General features: G+C 43.8%; 2 protein-coding genes across 4 annotated transcripts in view; both read left to right on the top strand.

Annotated features, from left to right (window-relative positions):
• Positions 1–9359, top strand: part of Top1 (DNA topoisomerase I) — an 88388-nt gene extending 79029 nt beyond the window's left edge. For both annotated transcript variants that reach the window (XM_057780594.1, XM_057780595.1), the window contains 5 exons: positions 3–117; positions 2176–2303; positions 5310–5404; positions 5700–5849; positions 8061–9359. In XM_057780594.1, the coding sequence (XP_057636577.1) occupies positions 3–117; positions 2176–2303; positions 5310–5404; positions 5700–5849; positions 8061–8163 (591 nt within the window). In that variant the 3' untranslated portion in view covers positions 8164–9359. The remainder of the gene's footprint in view (positions 1–2; positions 118–2175; positions 2304–5309; positions 5405–5699; positions 5850–8060) is intronic.
• Positions 9360–17266: 7907 nt separating this feature from the next.
• Positions 17267–18101, top strand: part of Plcg1 (phospholipase C gamma 1) — a 32910-nt gene continuing 32075 nt past the window's right edge. The window contains exons 1-2 of one of the 2 annotated variants that reach the window (XM_057780681.1): positions 17267–17391; positions 17498–17738. The gene's annotated coding sequence lies outside the window, so the exon portion shown is untranslated. The remainder of the gene's footprint in view (positions 17392–17497; positions 17739–18101) is intronic. The other variant, XM_057780682.1, reaches the window with a different exon arrangement.

Below are 18101 nucleotides of genomic sequence, written 5' to 3'. Positions count from 1 at the left end.
AGACTGGCATTCTAAATAAGCACCTTCAGGATCTCATGGAAGGTTTGACTGCTAAGGTGTTCCGTACATACAATGCGTCCATCACGCTACAACAGCAGCTTAAAGAGCTCACAGCCCGTAAGTGGTACCAGAGCTTCACTCTTCCCCTCTGACCTCTAGAAGCGGCTTAGCTATCTAAACAAAACCAGTGCCTTTCTTCCCACTCCTACCCCAAATTCTAGATTAACCTCATGGAATGATATAAGAACTTTGCTCTAAGAATTTTTGTGTTTTCTCTGTTACTTAAAAGCTTACAAGGTACATACAATGCTATTAAATTGGGGAGGGTAAAGTTGTCATAGTTTCCAGAAAAATTATGAGAGTAAATTTTTTTTTTCTGGTATTTTTGTTGTTGTTGTTTTGTTTTGTTTTCTTAATAGTATGGTACATAATAATTACTCTTAGGACCTTAGTACTTTCTTTTTTCCCTTCTTCATTTAAGATCTCACACTGTATCTGAAGGCTGGCCATAACTCATTATGTGCTCCAGACTAGCCTTAAATAATAAACCTACTGCCTAAAGCCTCCCCACAGTTGGAACTGTAGGCATGAGCCACCACTATTCCTGGGGCCTGGATTTCCACGGTCTTCTGTAAATGTGTCCAGTAGTCTCAGATGAGCCAGAAAAGGGTATAACTGAAAATCAATATTTTAGGGTATGATTTTTATTTTGTTTTTTAAATTTATTTTGTGGTCGTTGGTGTTTTGTCTGCATGTATGTCTGTGTGAGAATGCAGGATCCCCTGGAATTGTAGTGATGGACAGTTGCGAGCTGCCATGTGAGTTTTTGGTCCTTTGGAAGAGCAGCCAATGCTCTTAACCAGTGAGCCATCTCCCCAGTCCTAGGGTGTGATTTTTAAAAATTGCTTTTTTTAAAAAAAAAGAAAAATGAAGTCAGATCCCTAGAACTAGCATTACAAATGGTTGTGAGGGAACACCAGGGGTATTAGAAACCAAACCATGTCCTTGCAGGTCCTCTGCAAGAACACGAAGTGTATTTAACCATAGAGCCATCTCTGCAGCCTCTGTCATAATGGCTTTAACATACACAGTTTAAGATTTTTTCATCTCATCTTTCTGTAGTCTTTTCACCCAGTACAGCATGTTCTTCAGGCTACGTTTGGATGGTAATTTGGAGACAGGGAATGAGACAAGCAGTAGAAGGGTCTGTGACCAAATTCCTGAGTTGTTTTTAAAAAAAAATAAAATAAAAAAAATGTAGATTTCCTTGTGATATTAGAGACAAGCTGGGCACAGTAGTTCTAGCTGCTCAGGAGCCCAGTAGTTTAGAAACCACCTGGACTACATAGTAAGACCTGCTTACAAAATCTAGTAAGCTTAAAAAAAGAAAGTAGAGGGGCCGATCTATTGGGAGCTCACCAAGGCCAGCTGGACTGTGACTGAAAAAGCATGGGATAAAACTGGACTCTCTGAACATGGCGGACAATGAGAGCTGACGAGAGGCCAAGGACAATGGCACGGGGTTTTTTTTTTTTTTTTTTTTTTTGATTTTCGAGACAGGGTTTCTCCGTAGCTTTTGGTGCCTGTCCTGGAACTAGCTCTTGTAGACCAGGCTGGCCTCGAACTCACAGAGATCCGCCTGCCTCTGCCTCCCGAGTGCTGGGATTAAAGGCGTGCGTCACCACCGCCCGGCAATGGCACGGGGTTTTGATCCTACTTCAGGTTCTGGCTTTGTGGGAGCCTAGACAGTTTGGATGTTCACCTTCCTAGATCTGGATGGAGGGGGGAGGACCTTGGACTTTCCACAGGGCAGGGAACCCTGACTGCTCCTGGGACTGGAGAGGGAGGAGAAGAGGAGTGGGGGGAGGGGGAGAGGGGTGGGAGGAGGGGGAGGGAAATGGGAGGCGGGGAGGAGGCGAAAAATTTTTTTTCAATTAAAAAAAAAAGAAAGAAAGAAAGTAGACATCTAAAATTCCTCTTGTGATAGGAACTCATTCAGGTTTATGTAGATATTTCCTGCTTTTGATGAAAATTTTGACCTTGTACCTTCAGGGAAACTTGGTTATGATAAGTTGAAGGTCGGTACAAACATCACAAGGATGAAGTCCATAGAAGATATGTCATTTATACATTATTGGTATATAAATTGACTGTTACTATTTTATTTCTTTACAGCTGATGAGAATGTACCAGCAAAGATTCTATCTTATAACCGTGCCAATCGAGCTGTTGCAATTCTTTGTAACCACCAGAGGGCGCCACCAAAGACCTTTGAGAAATCAATGATGAACTTGCAGTCTAAGGTATGGAGGGTTCCAAAGGTAGGATAGCAAAGGGAGTCAGTCATGTGCAACATCTTATAAAAATGAGAGGCTTCTGGAATCTGATCTTGTGTAGGCTGGGATAACAGCAGACTAGCTTGGTTCCATTCTGAAGAAATATCTGTTCTATAGCTAACAAGTGGAGATTATTGGATAGTATCAGTACTATCTATTAGTTTGTTTGTTTTCCTAAAATGTTTGTGCTGGGAACACAAGTTCTGAATTAGTTATTTTCTACTTTTGCTAATCGTTGTCCCTCTTATAGTTAAGAAAAATGGAAATGGAAATAAGAGTGCAGCTTTGTGGTAGAATGCTTGTCGAGCATGGAGCACTAGGCTCCATCCCTAGCACCACAAAAAATAAAGTCTTATGCTCTAGCCAAGATGGAAGATACACCTCAGTGGTGTAGCCTACCTAGGCTTATCTACCTCACACGAAACCCTCAGTTTAGTCCCTAAGGTATAAGCAGGGGAAGGGAAAGTTAACTCTTTCCTATCAGATTGTTTCAAGTTTAAAAGATGGTCAAGCAATGGTGTTCAATTCCCCTCTAATCCTAGCACAGATGTTTACATCTGTTAAATTCAGATCTGACTGTGTCAGGGTTGTGCCCTATAGGGAGAGACTGATAAAAACAGGTTAATGTTGTTTCCACTGTCGTGCAGCTCTCCTTCCTTTCTCTTATCATTGGCTGCTTAACTCTGCATCTGAACTCCCTCACCCAAAGTGAAAGTTTGCAGATACTTCCTGATGAAACAGTTGCACATGGAAACCAGTTATATTAAACACAGTTTGTGGCACAGGAATTAAGATCTTCATTTAAGGTCTTGAGGTAGTCCTAATAATTACTATACAGTCTAAGATAGTAATAAATAAAAGTGATATTTCAAGATTTCTATAACACTGTAATGTATACTAGGAAACCATTCAACATCTGTTGTTAATAGTCACAGGATAAGTTATATTTCTTTGAGTTCTTGCCTTAAAGAGGAAATAATAAAAGTCAGCTAGAGAGTAGCTGAAGTACAGATGTAATTTTTTTTTCCACCCAAGTTTATGGAATTCTGTACTTGGACAACTCAGTTTTACAAAACTGCTTTGTAGTAAAACTTAACCCACATTTCAGAAAATTTTTTCTCTATTAAGATTTTTATGAGTACCCAGGCATGATGTATATAAATCTAAAGATAAAATCTAGAGGCTTTGCTGCAGCTGGCCTGAAGGGAATCTTCATATCCACAGTGAGTGAATACAGATCACAGAGCTCTCTAGTCTATGTACAGGGTTAGCAAGCCAAGAACTCCACCGACTGCTGTCTTAGCATTTACCTTTGCTTTGCCCTTCTGTTAAACGGAGATCCTCTGATACTGCTTACTCCTTAGGTTGGCATTCTAAGCTCAGACTAAAGCCTGAGTACTAGGGTGCCGTTTACCCAGTTTAGGAGACCCTTCTTGGATCATTTGTTGCTCTTACTCTGGAACCCCGTTTGAGCAGCTCAGAATGTCTGACAAACAAGCCCTCCAAGTCTTGGAACCTTTGCCTATGTGCCCACAGAGCAAACACACGCTCCATTGCCTAGTGAATCAATGGCGTCTTTGATGCTTAGAGAATTTGACATAGCTTGCCAGTTTAGCATTCACAGAAATGGTTAAGACTGTGGTTTGCTGCATTTCTAACCTAAGAAGCATCTGGTTAGTGGTAGCTATTATGCTTTTGTATGCACAGTCAGTTCCAGTAACTTAAACGACATAGATGTTGGAAGGAAGCCACTAACAGTAAAACATATTTAATGATTCTCTCACAATGGTGCACTGTTTCTAATCTTAGGCTGCATTTTATGTGGGTTTGGTTTTTGTTTTTGCGGGGGGGGCGATTGTTTGTCTAACAAATTTTAGGCTCAGTCAACAATAATCCAGTGTGTGTCAGTCAACATGTATTACTCAGGGATATTCTCTTGACCTCACAGGTCATCAGGGTGATCACAGGAATGAGACTTTTTTGGAACCCAGCAGCACAACTCACTAGCTTTAGCTTTAGTATCCTAGTATTGCCTACTGCTATTTCTAAGCAACATCCAAAGCAGAACTTAGCTTTTCAAGGATTCCAACAAGCAAGAAAGGATGAAAAATGTTCTGGCTTTTCTTTATAGATATGGATTCCATAAGATTACCTTTGTGGAGGAAAAATCTGCAATCAATGCTTTTCACATCTCTCTTATTGAGTGATTAATTTTCTTCTCAGTTTAGACTTCTCTACTTTCTAAAACAGAAAGTCGAAGTGAAGCCATTCCTAATTAATGCTATTTGCCTTTTTTTTATTATTATTTTCCTAGATATTCTTTTTGGTACATCCTTTTTCTCAAAGCTGGCAGTTCTTTCCCAGAGTTGATAAATGTGAGAAATGATCAATGCTTCCTTAAGTAGATAATGAGAATCCAGTCTCAATATTGAGTTTCTCCTACAGTATTCTTAAAAGGGATGCTAAAGACCAGATATTGCAACCCACACCTATAATCCAAGCATTTGAGAGTCAGAATCAGGCAAATCTCTGTGAGTTCAAGGCCAGCTTAGTCTACATGAGTTCCAGGATGGCCAAGACTACATATTGAGACCCTGTTTGTTTTTTGAGATTAACAGACTGACAACAAAGATACTAAAGCGTGGCACAGGATTCATTTGATAATAGTTGTCATCTGGGCCCTCCTCTGTTCTCTAAAGCTACGTGTTTCCCTGAAAGATTGTAACCAGATTTCCAGATTACTTTTATAGAACTTCACATTGTTTAAAGTTCACTGAAGAACATAAATGAGTAGCAGACAGCGGCTAGGTTGTTTTCTGTGGTCACTGTCCATCCCTTGCCCTCATAAATCCACCCCTGTATTTATACTTGAAAACACTGACAACTCCCAGGTTTTACATTCTAAGATGGAGCCCTTCTTTTCCCTCTCTGGCTCATTTTATTCCTAACTTTACTGCTATTTTTTCTGCCTAGATTGATGCCAAGAAAGACCAGCTAGCAGATGCTCGAAGGGACCTGAAAAGTGCTAAGGCTGATGCCAAAGTCATGAAGGATGCAAAGACCAAGAAGTATGTATCTGATAACGTACCAAGCGCTGGCTAAGAAACAACAGTTGACCTCTTAATATAGAGGCCTGGGTGTCCCAGCTCACCTACCTTATTATAACTATCTTTGATCTCACAATCCTCTTAGCTTCCCAGGCTAAACCACTGTACTGAGCTTTTTTTTTTTTTTTTTTTTTTTTTTTCCAAGGATTTCTTGGGAAACTTTTCCATGCTTTTTCTCCTTTAGTGGCATGCGAGGACACAGTCTTGTTCTTATTCAGAGGTCAGTCTTAATGTATAATGAATGCCATTCTTCCAGGGTTGTAGAATCAAAAAAGAAAGCTGTACAGAGACTAGAAGAGCAGCTGATGAAGCTGGAAGTTCAAGCCACAGATCGAGAAGAGAATAAACAAATTGCCTTGGGAACTTCCAAACTCAATTATCTGGACCCTAGGATCACAGTGGCTTGGTAAGCATTAGGCCTGTGCAAAGCTCTTGCTGTTGCTTAAGGAAGGAAAGGTCTCTGATAGTATTGCCAGCTTCCTCATGCCATGTCTCAGCTGCACACTTCTGGGAGAATCTGCTGCTCTGGTTGTTGAGCCTTGTCTACAGATACAGCAGATTATCCTAGATGGGCTCAAGGATGTGTGTGTGTGTGTGTGTGTGTGTGTGTGTGTGTGTGTGTGTGTGTGAGACCCCATGCCTCAGAGGCCAGAGAAGTACACCTCATATCCTCCCTCTTTCACTTTATGCCATGATTTCTTCCGTTTTCACACGTGTTCTTCCCTACCGTACATCTCCCAGTCTTTTGTTATCCTGAGAAAGTGAGTATGACAGGAATGGACTCTCTTAGGCCTTTGTGAAGGAAAAATAGAAGGGTCAAGTCATCCGTATTTTAACAGAAAGAACTTTTCAGTGACCAAAAGACCATCTTTTTATGAGATTAGGTCTCACAAAGTAGTCCTGACTTGTAGAACTATCTGTGTAGACCAAGTTGGCCTTGAACTTGGAGATCCACCTGTCCCTGCTGAGTGTTTGTACTAAAGGAGTACACTACCACTCCCAGCCTGCAACATGTGCGCTTAGTACCAACTATTATGTTGGTTTTGTGAACCAAACTGTGGTCCTCTACAAGAGCAGGAGGACATGCACTTTAAACACTGAGCCATCTGTCCAGTGCCCTCAGAAATTTTGCACGTGAAAGAAGAAAGTAAGTTGGGCTTGGTAGTGTATGCCTATAACCCAGCACTCGGGTGGCAATGATCTATGCAAGTTTGAAGACAGCCTGGATTATATAGAGAGACTCTATCTCAAAAAATAAATAACCAACTCCGAAAAAGGGAGGAAAGGCAGGGCAAAGAATTGAGAATATAGATCCTAGTAACCTACACCGTACACAGAGGTAGAGAGATAGATCAATCAATAAAGGCACATAGATTCCCTAATTTGAATGGATACATACCCCCCTCCATATTTTTTCATAGTCATACAGTAGCATCCAACAAACAAGTGGATTTTTTCTGAAGCTTAAGTTGTTGAATTCTAGGTCAGAGACCCAGCTTTGTACTTGTGTTGCTTGGCCTAATTTTGTTTTTGTTTTGTTTTTTCATTAATTTGTGTGTGCACACATACCACAGTGTACTTGGTTAGAGGACAATTTGGCAGGGGTGGGTAGATTAACTCTCCCATCATGTGGGTTCTGAGGATCATACTTTGATCTTTAGGCTTGGTAGCAAATGACTCACCCTTTCTATCCTAGTTAGGGTTTCTATTGCTGTGATAAGTAACTTTGGGAGGAAGGTGTTTGTTTCAGCTTACGATTCTCAGGTCACATTCCATCACTGAGGGAAGTCAGGGCAGGGACTCAAGGCAGGTAGGTACATGGAGGCAGGAAATGAGGCTGAGACCACAACAGAAGAATACTGCTTAATAGTTTGCTCCATGGCTTATTACTCAGCCTGCTTTTTGGGTTGGACCCTCTGACATCAAATTTTAGTCAAGAAAATGCCTTGTAGATTTTCCTACAAGCAATCTGATAAAGGCATTTTCTCAGATGAGGTTCCTTTTCCCTGATAGCTCTAGCCCATCAAGTTGAACAACAGCAAAACCAACCAGGATCCCCACTGAGCCTGAATTAAGTCTTGAGAAGACAGTGTGAGAATGGTTTAAAAGTGTTTAAAAAGTGTGGGCTTTGAACCAAACTGTTTAGTGTTAAAATTCCATCTGCCCTTTCTAGTGGTAGAGTACACCACTGTTTACCTTCTCTCCATGGTTGTTGTTTAAAGTCTATCTTTTTGGTTTATTTATTTTTTTTTAAAGATTTATTTATTTGTTATGTGTACAACATTCCTTCCATGTGTGCCTGAATGCCAGAAGGGGGCGCTGGGTCTCATTATAGATGGCTGTGAGCCACCATGTGGTTGCTGGGAATTGAACTCAGGACCTCTGGAAGAGCAGTCAGTGCTCTTAACCACTGAGCCATTTCTCCAGCCCTACCTTTTTGGTTTATATATCTGTAGTAACACCTACTTTAGAGATCTCTGTTGAGATTAAATGGGGGGATGAAATAAAGTACTTTGAATATTTTTGGTGTACCAGAAAACCCTAGACTGCTGCTGTAGGCTGTTATTAAGGTACACTAATCTCCTTTCTCATCTCTACCTTTGTTTATTTTTTGCAGGTGTAAGAAGTGGGGGGTCCCAATTGAGAAGATTTACAACAAAACCCAGAGGGAGAAGTTTGCTTGGGCCATTGATATGACGGATGAGGACTACGAGTTTTGACCAGTCTTGCCAGGGGTTCTATGAAAAGGGACAGTGTGGTTTGAGGAAGATGGATAAACTGAGCCTCACTTGCCCTCACAGCTGAGGGAGAGGCTGCAAGTCTTAACAAACCAACATCTTTGCAAAAAGATAGACCTGGAGATATTATAAGGGAGAGCTGAGCCAGTTGTCCTATGGACAACTTATTTAAAAATATTTCAGATATCAAAATTCTAGCTGTTTGATTTGTTTTGAATTTTATTTTTATTTTCAAGAGAGCAAGTGAATGGGATTTTGTCAGCATCCTGCCAAGCAAATTCAGTTTTGCTGCAATGTTTGGATTCTCTCAGCTACTGTATGCACAGTCTGATTATATTGGTGCGTTTTTACAGTTAGGGTTTTGCAATAACTTCTATATTTTAATAGAAACAAATTCCTAAACTCCCTTCTCTCCCCTATTTCAGGAATTTAAAATTAAGTAGAACAAATCAAAAACCCAGCGCACCTATTAGAGTCGTCACTCTATCGTCATGGGAATCAGTTTTCATTAAACTTGAAACAGTGTGACATCGGCAGTGTTTTGGTTCAGACACCTATTCACAGAAAAGCATGATGGGAAAATATTTCCTGACTTGAGTGTTCCTTTTTAAATGTGAATTTTTATTTCTTTTTAATTATTTTAAAATATTTAAGCCTTCTTCTTGATCTTAAAGATCGTGTAGCTTGGGGTGGGGAGGGATGAAGGGCGAGTGAGTCTAAGGATAATGAAATAATCAGTGACTGAAACCATTTTCCCATCATTTTTTGTTTGGAGCATTCTTTGTACCCTTTAAGAGATCCATCTTTTTCTTTGGAAACCCCAGTCTTTCATTTGAGAGATTTTGTTGTCTAAAAACTTCCACAGGTCAATAAATTTAGAGGAAAATGAGCATTTGGTCCAAGAAAAACAAAAACAAAAAACAAAGTAAAAATAATCAAGATTTTAGGGCTTTTATTTTTTTCTTTTGTAATTGTGTAAAAAAAGGGGGAAAAACAAAGCAAAATTTTAATGTGAAAACATTTTTTGCTATAATCATTAGTTTTAGAGGCATTGTTAGTTTAGTGTGTGTGCAGAGGCCATTCCCTCATCTTTCCTCAAGTATCTTCTATTTTTATCATGAATTCCCTTTTAATCAACTGTAGGTTATTTAAAATAAACTCCTACAACTTAACGGAAACTTAGCGTCTGCCTCTTTGTGAATGAGGCCCCAGGCCAGATTGAAGGCTCAGGGGCTGGGATTTAGTGCAGTACATGGTCTGCTCATTCAGGTCAGCAAAGGTAGGCAGGTCTCTCCCAGGGGAAGATGGATAGAGGGCTTGACATGGAAGTCATCTGTCCTGATGGGGAATGAGAGTATCAAAGTCTCTTTCCGTAAAGACAGGCCTAGAAACTAGAGCAAGGGAAGGTACAATACAACCTTTAAGAATCACAGGAGCCCAGTGTGAGCAGTGCCTATTGAGCAAGACAAGACCATGTTTATTTGGGAAACAATTGTAGAGAGCGTTCTACTGGACAGAAGCCGAAGGTTGCTTAAGGTTTGCTTGTATGATGAAGCCTCCAGTCAGTACTAAGGTCAGGCCAGTCAGCACTGAGTACCAGATATCAAAAGCTCCCAGGTAGAATAAAGACTCTCTGTATTGACTGGTTGGAAGTGTTTATTGTATCCATTCCCAGAGCTGTAGACACCCAATAGTAGCCCTAATCCCCACAAAGTGTTCCTTCCATCATAAATCTGAAATTCGGGATGAAAAGGTGAAGTCTTCGGGCCAACAGGAAGGTCAGAATGGGCTGCCAGTAGAAAGGCCTGCACTCAAGCTTGCTGGCTTGAGTAGTCTATACAGAACCACCTTCCTTAATGGTCTCAGTTGTCACTGGTGCTCCACCCACAGCAGAGAATTCTTGGTCCCTTGAAGCTTGAACTTCATTGGACAGTGAGACAGGTAGCACTTAATCCCCAAGGAAAAAAACCAGTAAACGATCACTGGAATCAAGAGGAAATTTTGAACTCTGTAGTATTGAGTTAGCCAGATGGAACAGGTCTTTGGTAGCCAACTGATACTCTCTGGCTAGTGAAAAATAAAATTTATTCTGGGGACCTGAGTAGACCCTGATAACTAGGTTGTCAACTCTAGACAGATAATGAGCAGGAAGTAGTACCTACCTCTGGCAAGCCCCACCTGCCAGGTCTTGGTAACAGATGAAAAGCAAAAGTAGGTCCTACTCAAGATAGAAAGGAGCGTTCAAGGTTGAGTAAAATCACAGAATAGGAATCTCAGCTTATCCTGACTGGAACTGAGAAGTGGCTGCAAAGATTGGGTTTCGGGGGCTGGTAAGAGGGACAAAGTATAAAGGGCTCTGAAAGCAAGTTGAGCTTGGAGATAGGAGTAAGCTTATGTCCTTGCTGGCAACCCAATACATCTCAATTCCAGCCACATGGGCAGAGAAATTCCATTCTGTGGTACTCAATAGCAGGCATAGAGGAGCTCATGTGTGGCACCTAAGCTACACATCTCCCCTCCCCTTGTCATCTGTGCTGCTAGTTCATCATCCCTGCCACATTAGAGAAAGTTCCCAACCCCCAGGCTTTCAGCCACCACCTCTTCCTCTCATCTCACAAACAAGTACCTGCCATGAGTCATCTGCACTACTCACTCTCCGCCCACTGCAACCCTGTTTGCCCCAGTCCCCTCCCTGGGGACTAGCCTTGGTCACTAGTGACCAACGAGGAGAAGCTCTCTGTGAATGGGAGTGAGTGCTGCTACTTTTTTTTTTTTAAGCACTGCTATTGAAGTGTATTTTACATGTCTTAAATACAATATTTTAAAATATTTTTTAGTAAATACTAACAGGTTTGTCCAGCATTATGGGCCAGTTTTAGGCCGCTTTTATCTGGTTAAGATCCCTCACGCCCATCTGCAACTTACCCACAGTCCCATGGGTATCCTCCACTGGTCATTCTCTTAAAAATGTCTTTTCTGGACATTTTATTAGAAAGGATTCACATCATGTAACCGCCTCTTCTAAAAGTGCCTCTCTGGGCTCCTATAATGTGTACTGGTTTTACCCCTATTTCTGTAAGGCTGTTTGGTACCGAGATACCTCTAATGTTAGGTCGGTAGCTGCCAGGGTTGTTGTCTTCATATGGCCTAGCTGATTCCAGTCACACTCTCAAGCTCTGCATGCACTGTCAGCCAGTTACTGTCACCACAGCTACTAGAATGTCTACAGAACCTCCTGAGGACAGTTTGGTACTTGCTATTCCAAGCCTGTTGGGCCTGGGTTTCCTGTGTGTGAAACCCAAGCCACAGATTCACTGAACCAGACAGCCTCAGCCTTAAGCTCCTTTCTTCCAATCTCACTTCTGTAGTAAGTTGTCAACTTTGACATTCTTTCCTAAATATTACTTAAGCTGCATATAGTCATTTTCTTAAAGAGATTTTAAAAAATTAATTCTAAGAACTGACTTATTTCAGACCTTGGAAGTCCCTCCTATATTGAGACATTCTCAACTTGTTTTGAACAAAAGAGCACTTCTTGGAAAACATACTACCCTGAAATGACCTCACTAACTCTAGTTTTGGATGCTTATAAGTAGTTCTCTGACAAATCAGTAAACAGAAGAAATTTAACAGACTTACCAATTATTTCCCACAACCCCAAGTAAGCAGCCTTTTTAAAATTACCAAATAGATATTTTTAGACTTAATTGTGCTTACTTTTTTTTTTTTTTTTTTTTTGGAAAACATTGAAATACTTAAGGGAAACAAGTGATCATCGGTTAACAATTGCAAAAGCTGGGGCTAGTGGTGTAGCTCAGAGGTAGGGAGGGCACTTGGCCCTAGGGTCTGTCTCCAACACCATACCAATAAAAAAAACCTTCAACATAACTCCCAAAGCTGGGTGGAGGCTCAATGTACCTACTGAATCCTTATGACATGTTTAAAACAATGCAGTAATTATTATGAAGAACCTTAGCATATATCTGTGGAAAACATGTCTTTGTCACGTTAAACTATAAATTATGCTTGGATTAAAATTCCTGCCAGGTGGTGGTGGCGCAAGCCTTTAATCCCGGCACTCAGGAGGCAGAGGCAGGCGGATCTCTGTGAGTTCGAGGCCAGCCTGGTCTACAAGAGCTAGTTCCAGGACAGGAACCAAAAACTACAGAGAAACCCTGTCTCGAAAAATTCAAAAATAAATAAAATTCCCAGTGGCTGCATTTCTGCCCTATTTACTGTCTGGGTAGAGTTATAAGGAGTATATTTTTCAAACTTAATGCTTACAGTGGGCGCATCTTGGGCTGAAGAGATACCTCAGTGGTTAAGAACACTTACTACTCTTGGAGAGGACCGGAGTTTGATACCTAGCACCTACATGTTGACTCCCAATCTTCCAGGCAACTCCAGTTCCAAGTGATCCAATAACCTCTCACTTCCACGGGCACCAGTCACACAACTGGTGTGCATACATAGTTTTTTTTTTTAAAAGATAGGCACAACTTATGTGTAAATTACTCTTCAATAAGGCTAGGCTTTCAGAAGCAGCAAGAGCAATGTACTTTGATAACATTGGATGATTCTCCATGTGGTTCTCATGGTAAAAAAAAAAGAATCCAAGGTTCATGCAAAGTTTACTGGTAGGACTGTAAATGGGGAATCAGTATTCATAAATAAATGGCTTTGAATAGTATTACTATGTCATTAAAACCCATGGCATTTTAATCATGTGTCTCTAAAATTTTGGTACTTTCTTTGCAGAGACACTCCACGAATACCCTGGGGTGCTCTTACTGTGAAAAGGAGTTCACATCATTCGGAAAAGCTGTATCTTCATGTATACTCAGCACCTCTCACTTTGTTCTCTCCCCACAATCACTAACGAATCTAGATAAGGCCCTTCTTGCTCCCAGCACCTTTGTCACACTGAGCTTGGCATACAAGCATTTCTGTAACCACTTCTGCAACAGGCTTGATCTGTTCCTGCCCTGCTGACTGAGAACCTCTAGAAGTCATAGTAGGGGTGTGTGTGCTGGAAGAAAGGGTGGGGGAGTAAAAAGCAAGGCCGCCGTGGCCTCAGTTTCCCCTGTCTTCTCTGCCACACTTTACAGTCACTGTGCCCTGCCATTCCCAGATGAGAGCAGATGGGAACAGCCAGCCGCGAGGCAGCTAGGGCTGTGCAGAGTAGTCTGTGGAGCTGTTGGGACAGGTGTAGCTTTAAACGAGTAAAAATAACATGAAGTTCCTTTAAGAGACTGAAAATGCAACTTAAGGAGGGAACCAGGAGGTTATGATATTAGAAGAGGTGGAGCCATAGATGTGGGGGTCCGAGGACAAGAGTTTATACTGCAGGTTGGGGTGCAGCTCAAGGTTCACTGAGGGTGAGGTGTGCACTTTAGGAAGTGCTTGCTGTGTGCACACCCAACACAGAGTAAATAAAAGGGATAAGGAAAAGAACACAGCTTTATGCATGGATTAGCCAGACATTTCAAGTCTGTAAGTGTCTCCCTTTGTGAAAGGACTATCATCAACTATACTTTTGAGTCACAACTTCTACAGTTGCTCAAGGTCATTCATTATAAGAAACAAATTACAAGTGTGTTAGCACTTGGTGCTAGCCTGCTGAGAACACCCTCTGTTATTTCAATCAAATACATATCCATGTGAGAATCTTTTCTTAAAATTTATTTCCAGGAAAATTTTACCCCTTTTCCAAGTAACCAGTTAGCAAACATTGAGAGTTATTGTTTTAGCTGCTTGAAAGCTCATGCACATATGATTTTTAACCATTGCAGCTCTATCACCATATCAACCATATTTTGATCCCTCTTTTATAATCAAATCCTCCATTGCAATAATAGCGTTTTTGTTCTTTCGTTTTTAATTACTCTATTTTTCTTTAAGAGCTTGGTGTGGTGGTGCCTATTGATATTGACAGCTCAATTTGTGGGAGGCTGTGAAAACTTAAGGTCAGCCTGGGTTATACAGTAAGACTTTACCTCAAGAAAAATGCAGCGAACAGTTTGTCTGGTTCCCATTCGAAGAAAGTCTTGTCCTAACTTCTGGAAGAGGTGTCAACAAAAAACCAGCTACCAGTCTCTTAAGATCACAAAGAGCCATGAGGCTGAGGATGAACTTTACCCAGAACAATGACTAGTCCCTGGAGGTTGGTGAGGCTGTGCCCACTCCTATCTATTTCCTTCCTGTTCCCTCTACGATGCTGACCTTAGGACTGCTCACTAATAAGCATTCTAGCATCATACCCTCTAACTTGACAGAGTCAGTATCCAAAAAAAAAAAAAAAAGTCAGCAGGCATAGCTGCTCACACTTGTAATCAATCCCAGCAAGGCTGAGAGGCTGAAGCAGGAGGATTACTAAATTCAAGACTAGCCTGGGCTACAGAGACTTTCTCAAACAAAACAAAACCCAGTTTTGGCAAACTTCACAAAATAACTGCAGAAAATAGAGACAGTACATAGCTCAGTGGATAAAGGTATTTGCTGCTAAACCTGATGACCTGAATGCATTCCCTAGGACCCACATCCTAGATGCAATTCCCAGAAACTGTCCTTTGGCCTCTCTACACATGTGCCATGGTTTACACACACACACAATAAATAAATGTAAAAAAATATTAGACAACAGCTGGTAGCAGTGTTCAGAAAGAGGTGAGGACTCGGGAAGAAACGTTGGTATTACATGGTAGGCAGCACAGCACTGACAGATACCTGGCTGCCTGGGTTTTTATCTCGGACACCTGTTAACTGTGTGACCCTGAGGCGGTGCCAATTGCCCTTGTTGAGCTCAAACTCAAGATCCTCCTGCATCAGCCTCCAAAGTTCTAGGACTTGGGAGTGTGTCACTGCTAAGAAAGGTCTCAGTTTTGTTAAATGGGGATTAACAGAATCTCATAGAGCTGTAATTAGTCACGTTCATTATATGCTTACCATGGTCCCAAGTGGATCTTTTTTTTTTTTTTTTTTTTTTTTTTTTTTTTTTTTGGTTTTTCGAGACAGGGTTTCTCTGTGGTTTTGGATCCTGTCCTGGAACTAGCTCTGTAGACCAGGCTGGTCTCGAACTCACAGAGATCCGCCTGCCTCTGCCTCCCGAGTGCTGGGATTAAAGGCGTGCGCCACCACCGCCCGGCCCCAAGTGGATCTTAAATACAGTATCTGTAAGATCAAGTCCACAGGTCACGGGCAGTTGGGCAGTCTCTCAGACTCCAGGCACAGGCTTGGTATAAGTAAGCTAAGGCATGCTGAAGCATGAGTGTTTCCAGAAATACAATCAAGCGGGAAGCGGGGCTAGTCCGAGTGACATCACATGCGAGTGCCTTGCGTGGTGCCAGAGCTGCTCCTCTCAGACAGTGCAAATGCATGTTACCAGTGATACCTACGCACCTTTATATATGCTGAGCTGGGGGAAGCCCACAGTGGCCACACCCTGTGTGTGCCCTACTTTTCCCAAACTTCCTTTGGTGGAAGGAGACACCTAAGGCCTGGGAAGCTAATAAGTCCCATGAGGAAATGGGGCCCTGTTCCCTGATTACAGGCCAGGCAAACAAATTGGTTCTGGAAGGGATTCATGGAGCCACTGGGGGTCTTATTATATACACAAGAATAAAAGGTTTGGGCTGGACGCTGGGAAGCTCCCAGAAAAGGATTTTAAAAGTGAATTGAAGTCTTATAGGCTGTTGGAGTTTTCACAGAAAGCTCAACAATTGTTATAACATTTAAGAGGAACCTCTTAAGAGAATTGACAAGACCACACAAGCAGTGAAGGTCCTATTCAGCCCCATTTGTTTTCTTGATATCATCCTGACGGATCATTCCCCTCCACTGAGTAAACCCCAGCATCCTTTCTAGCCTAGGGCCTTTGTACATGCTATTACTCTTGCCTGGAAAGCACTTTCCTCCAGCCCACCTTTAAAATGCATTTAATCTTCTTATATTCTTTGGTCTTTCTTGAAGTCCTATAGCTAGTGACAGACCACCAAGATTTACCTCAGCTAGTGGCTCTCTCGTGAAACAGAAACACATGGAATCAGGTTCCACTAGTTATGTGGCCTCACTTCGTCATGCTGCTCTGAAACCTTGATTTGAAGATAACATGAGCATTAGTTGTGCAAACCAGGGTCAACTCCAGTTCCCTCATCCCTACATTAAAGGCTTGTCACTAGGTGGCAGTCAGTCCATCTCAACTACCCCATCCCTTCGGACAAAGTTCCTCACTATTACACTGAATTCTGAGATTTTTGAGGGCAACACTGGAGGGAAACAGCATACAGGTCACCACTTCAGCAAGGCAAAGCTGGAGGTGGCCCAGCTGGGTGGGTGGGTTTGCTGAGCGCTCACAAGTTCTAGTCTCCTAAAACCCAGGGAAGTTTTTCTGGATCCGCTGGTTCCGCTGGCTGTTCTGTGGCACTTGTCACCACCGAAATGCTACTGTCCAGAGCTGCATGGTAGCTAGCTGCCCACCTAACTGCTCAACACTGGCAGACACCCTAGGTTCACACCCTAGGTGCTGTCCAGAGAATGGCTTGAGGAAGACAGGTTTTAAATATATTCAACAGCCACAGACGGGTGGCGGGCAGAGCGAAGCGTCAGTGTGAGAGATGAAGCAGGAGCGAGAGGCAGGGGGAGACAAGGGCTGCTGGACCATGAAGGTAGTGCTGATTTAAAGCGCAGTGAGAATTTTCGTGCGCAGTTAAAAGGATCACAACTTAATTCCATTTTAGTGGTAAATCCTGAAGGACAGATGCAGGCAAGACCCAAGAGGACAGTGTACAGAGGGGGATGATGGGGCCTCAGGATCATGGGCTGAGTGGAGAGAGCCCCAAAGTCAAGAGGGAAGAGCCTCAGCGGATTACCTAGGGGTGAGGCCGAGGAAAGGGGGCTCCTGGCAAGGTGAGGCCTTTCCAGTTTACTGCCAGGCAGGGACGGGTGAAGCCAGTGAAAGGAGCCACGTGATGAGGATGGCAAGGCTGTGGTGCAGATAATGAGATGCCAGGGTCGGGGGAGGTCAAGGGAGAGCCAGGATTGGCGTCACCTGTGTCTGCGCAGAGGCGAAGCCAGCGGAAGGGTCGGCTCGACCTGACAACTGGCCCAGCACTGAGTCCAGAGGACAGCAAGCTTCTGGGGCGAGGAAGGATCCGCGCCGGGGCAGACACACAAAGCTGAGGAAAAACCAGAGTGTCGGAAAAGCATCCGCAGGTAGGGTGCGGGCGGAGCGTGAGGCGTGCAGCGGCCCACGCACGAGAGGCCTCGAAGGCCACGCAGCCCGCGGCCGAGGGTCTCAGGGCTCGACCCACATCTGCAGGGTCTCTTCCCGCGAGGACGTCCTCGAAGGCCACCCCAGGAGCGGTTCGCGCTACCCTAAGAGACGCCTGTGGCGAGGGGGAGGGGCGGGGAGACTGTCACTCACGGCCCGCTGGCCAATCCGCGGGTGCGCCCCTCCCCGGAGAGGGTACGCGGTGGGTCCGCCCCCGCCGCCGCCGCCGCCGCCGCGGGTGTGAGGCGGCCAGCCTGGCGCGGCTTCCTCCGCCAGGCAGCCCGCCCAGGTAACCGGGTTCGGCGGGCGGGTGGGCAGGCCGGGTCGCGCAGCGCCCTCACTCCCCGGGAGACGTGCACACCGCGGCCGGGTCCTTGCGGGAGGGAGGCTCGTGTGTGCGCCTGACTGACTGACGGGCCGCAGCCTGTGGGCGGGGTTGCGTGCGTGACGGGCAGCCGTGCCCCGCGCCGCGTCAGGGCCCGCGCAGGGAAAGCTGCGGGCCCGAGGGACAGGTCCTCCCGCCGAGGCCTGCCCTGGGTGGCGGGGCGCAGGCGCGGCGGCGGGCGGGGGTCGTCCCCAGGAGCGCCTTTGTTCCCGGCGCGCCGAGGGCGGAGCTTCGCCCCGCCCCGCCCCCGCGCTCAGTCCCCGCCCC

Source organism: Chionomys nivalis, chromosome 9 (assembly GCF_950005125.1).
Source record: "Chionomys nivalis chromosome 9, mChiNiv1.1, whole genome shotgun sequence".
Taxonomy (NCBI): domain Eukaryota; kingdom Metazoa; phylum Chordata; class Mammalia; order Rodentia; family Cricetidae; genus Chionomys; species Chionomys nivalis.
This window is presented reverse-complemented; position numbering and strand designations above follow the sequence as displayed.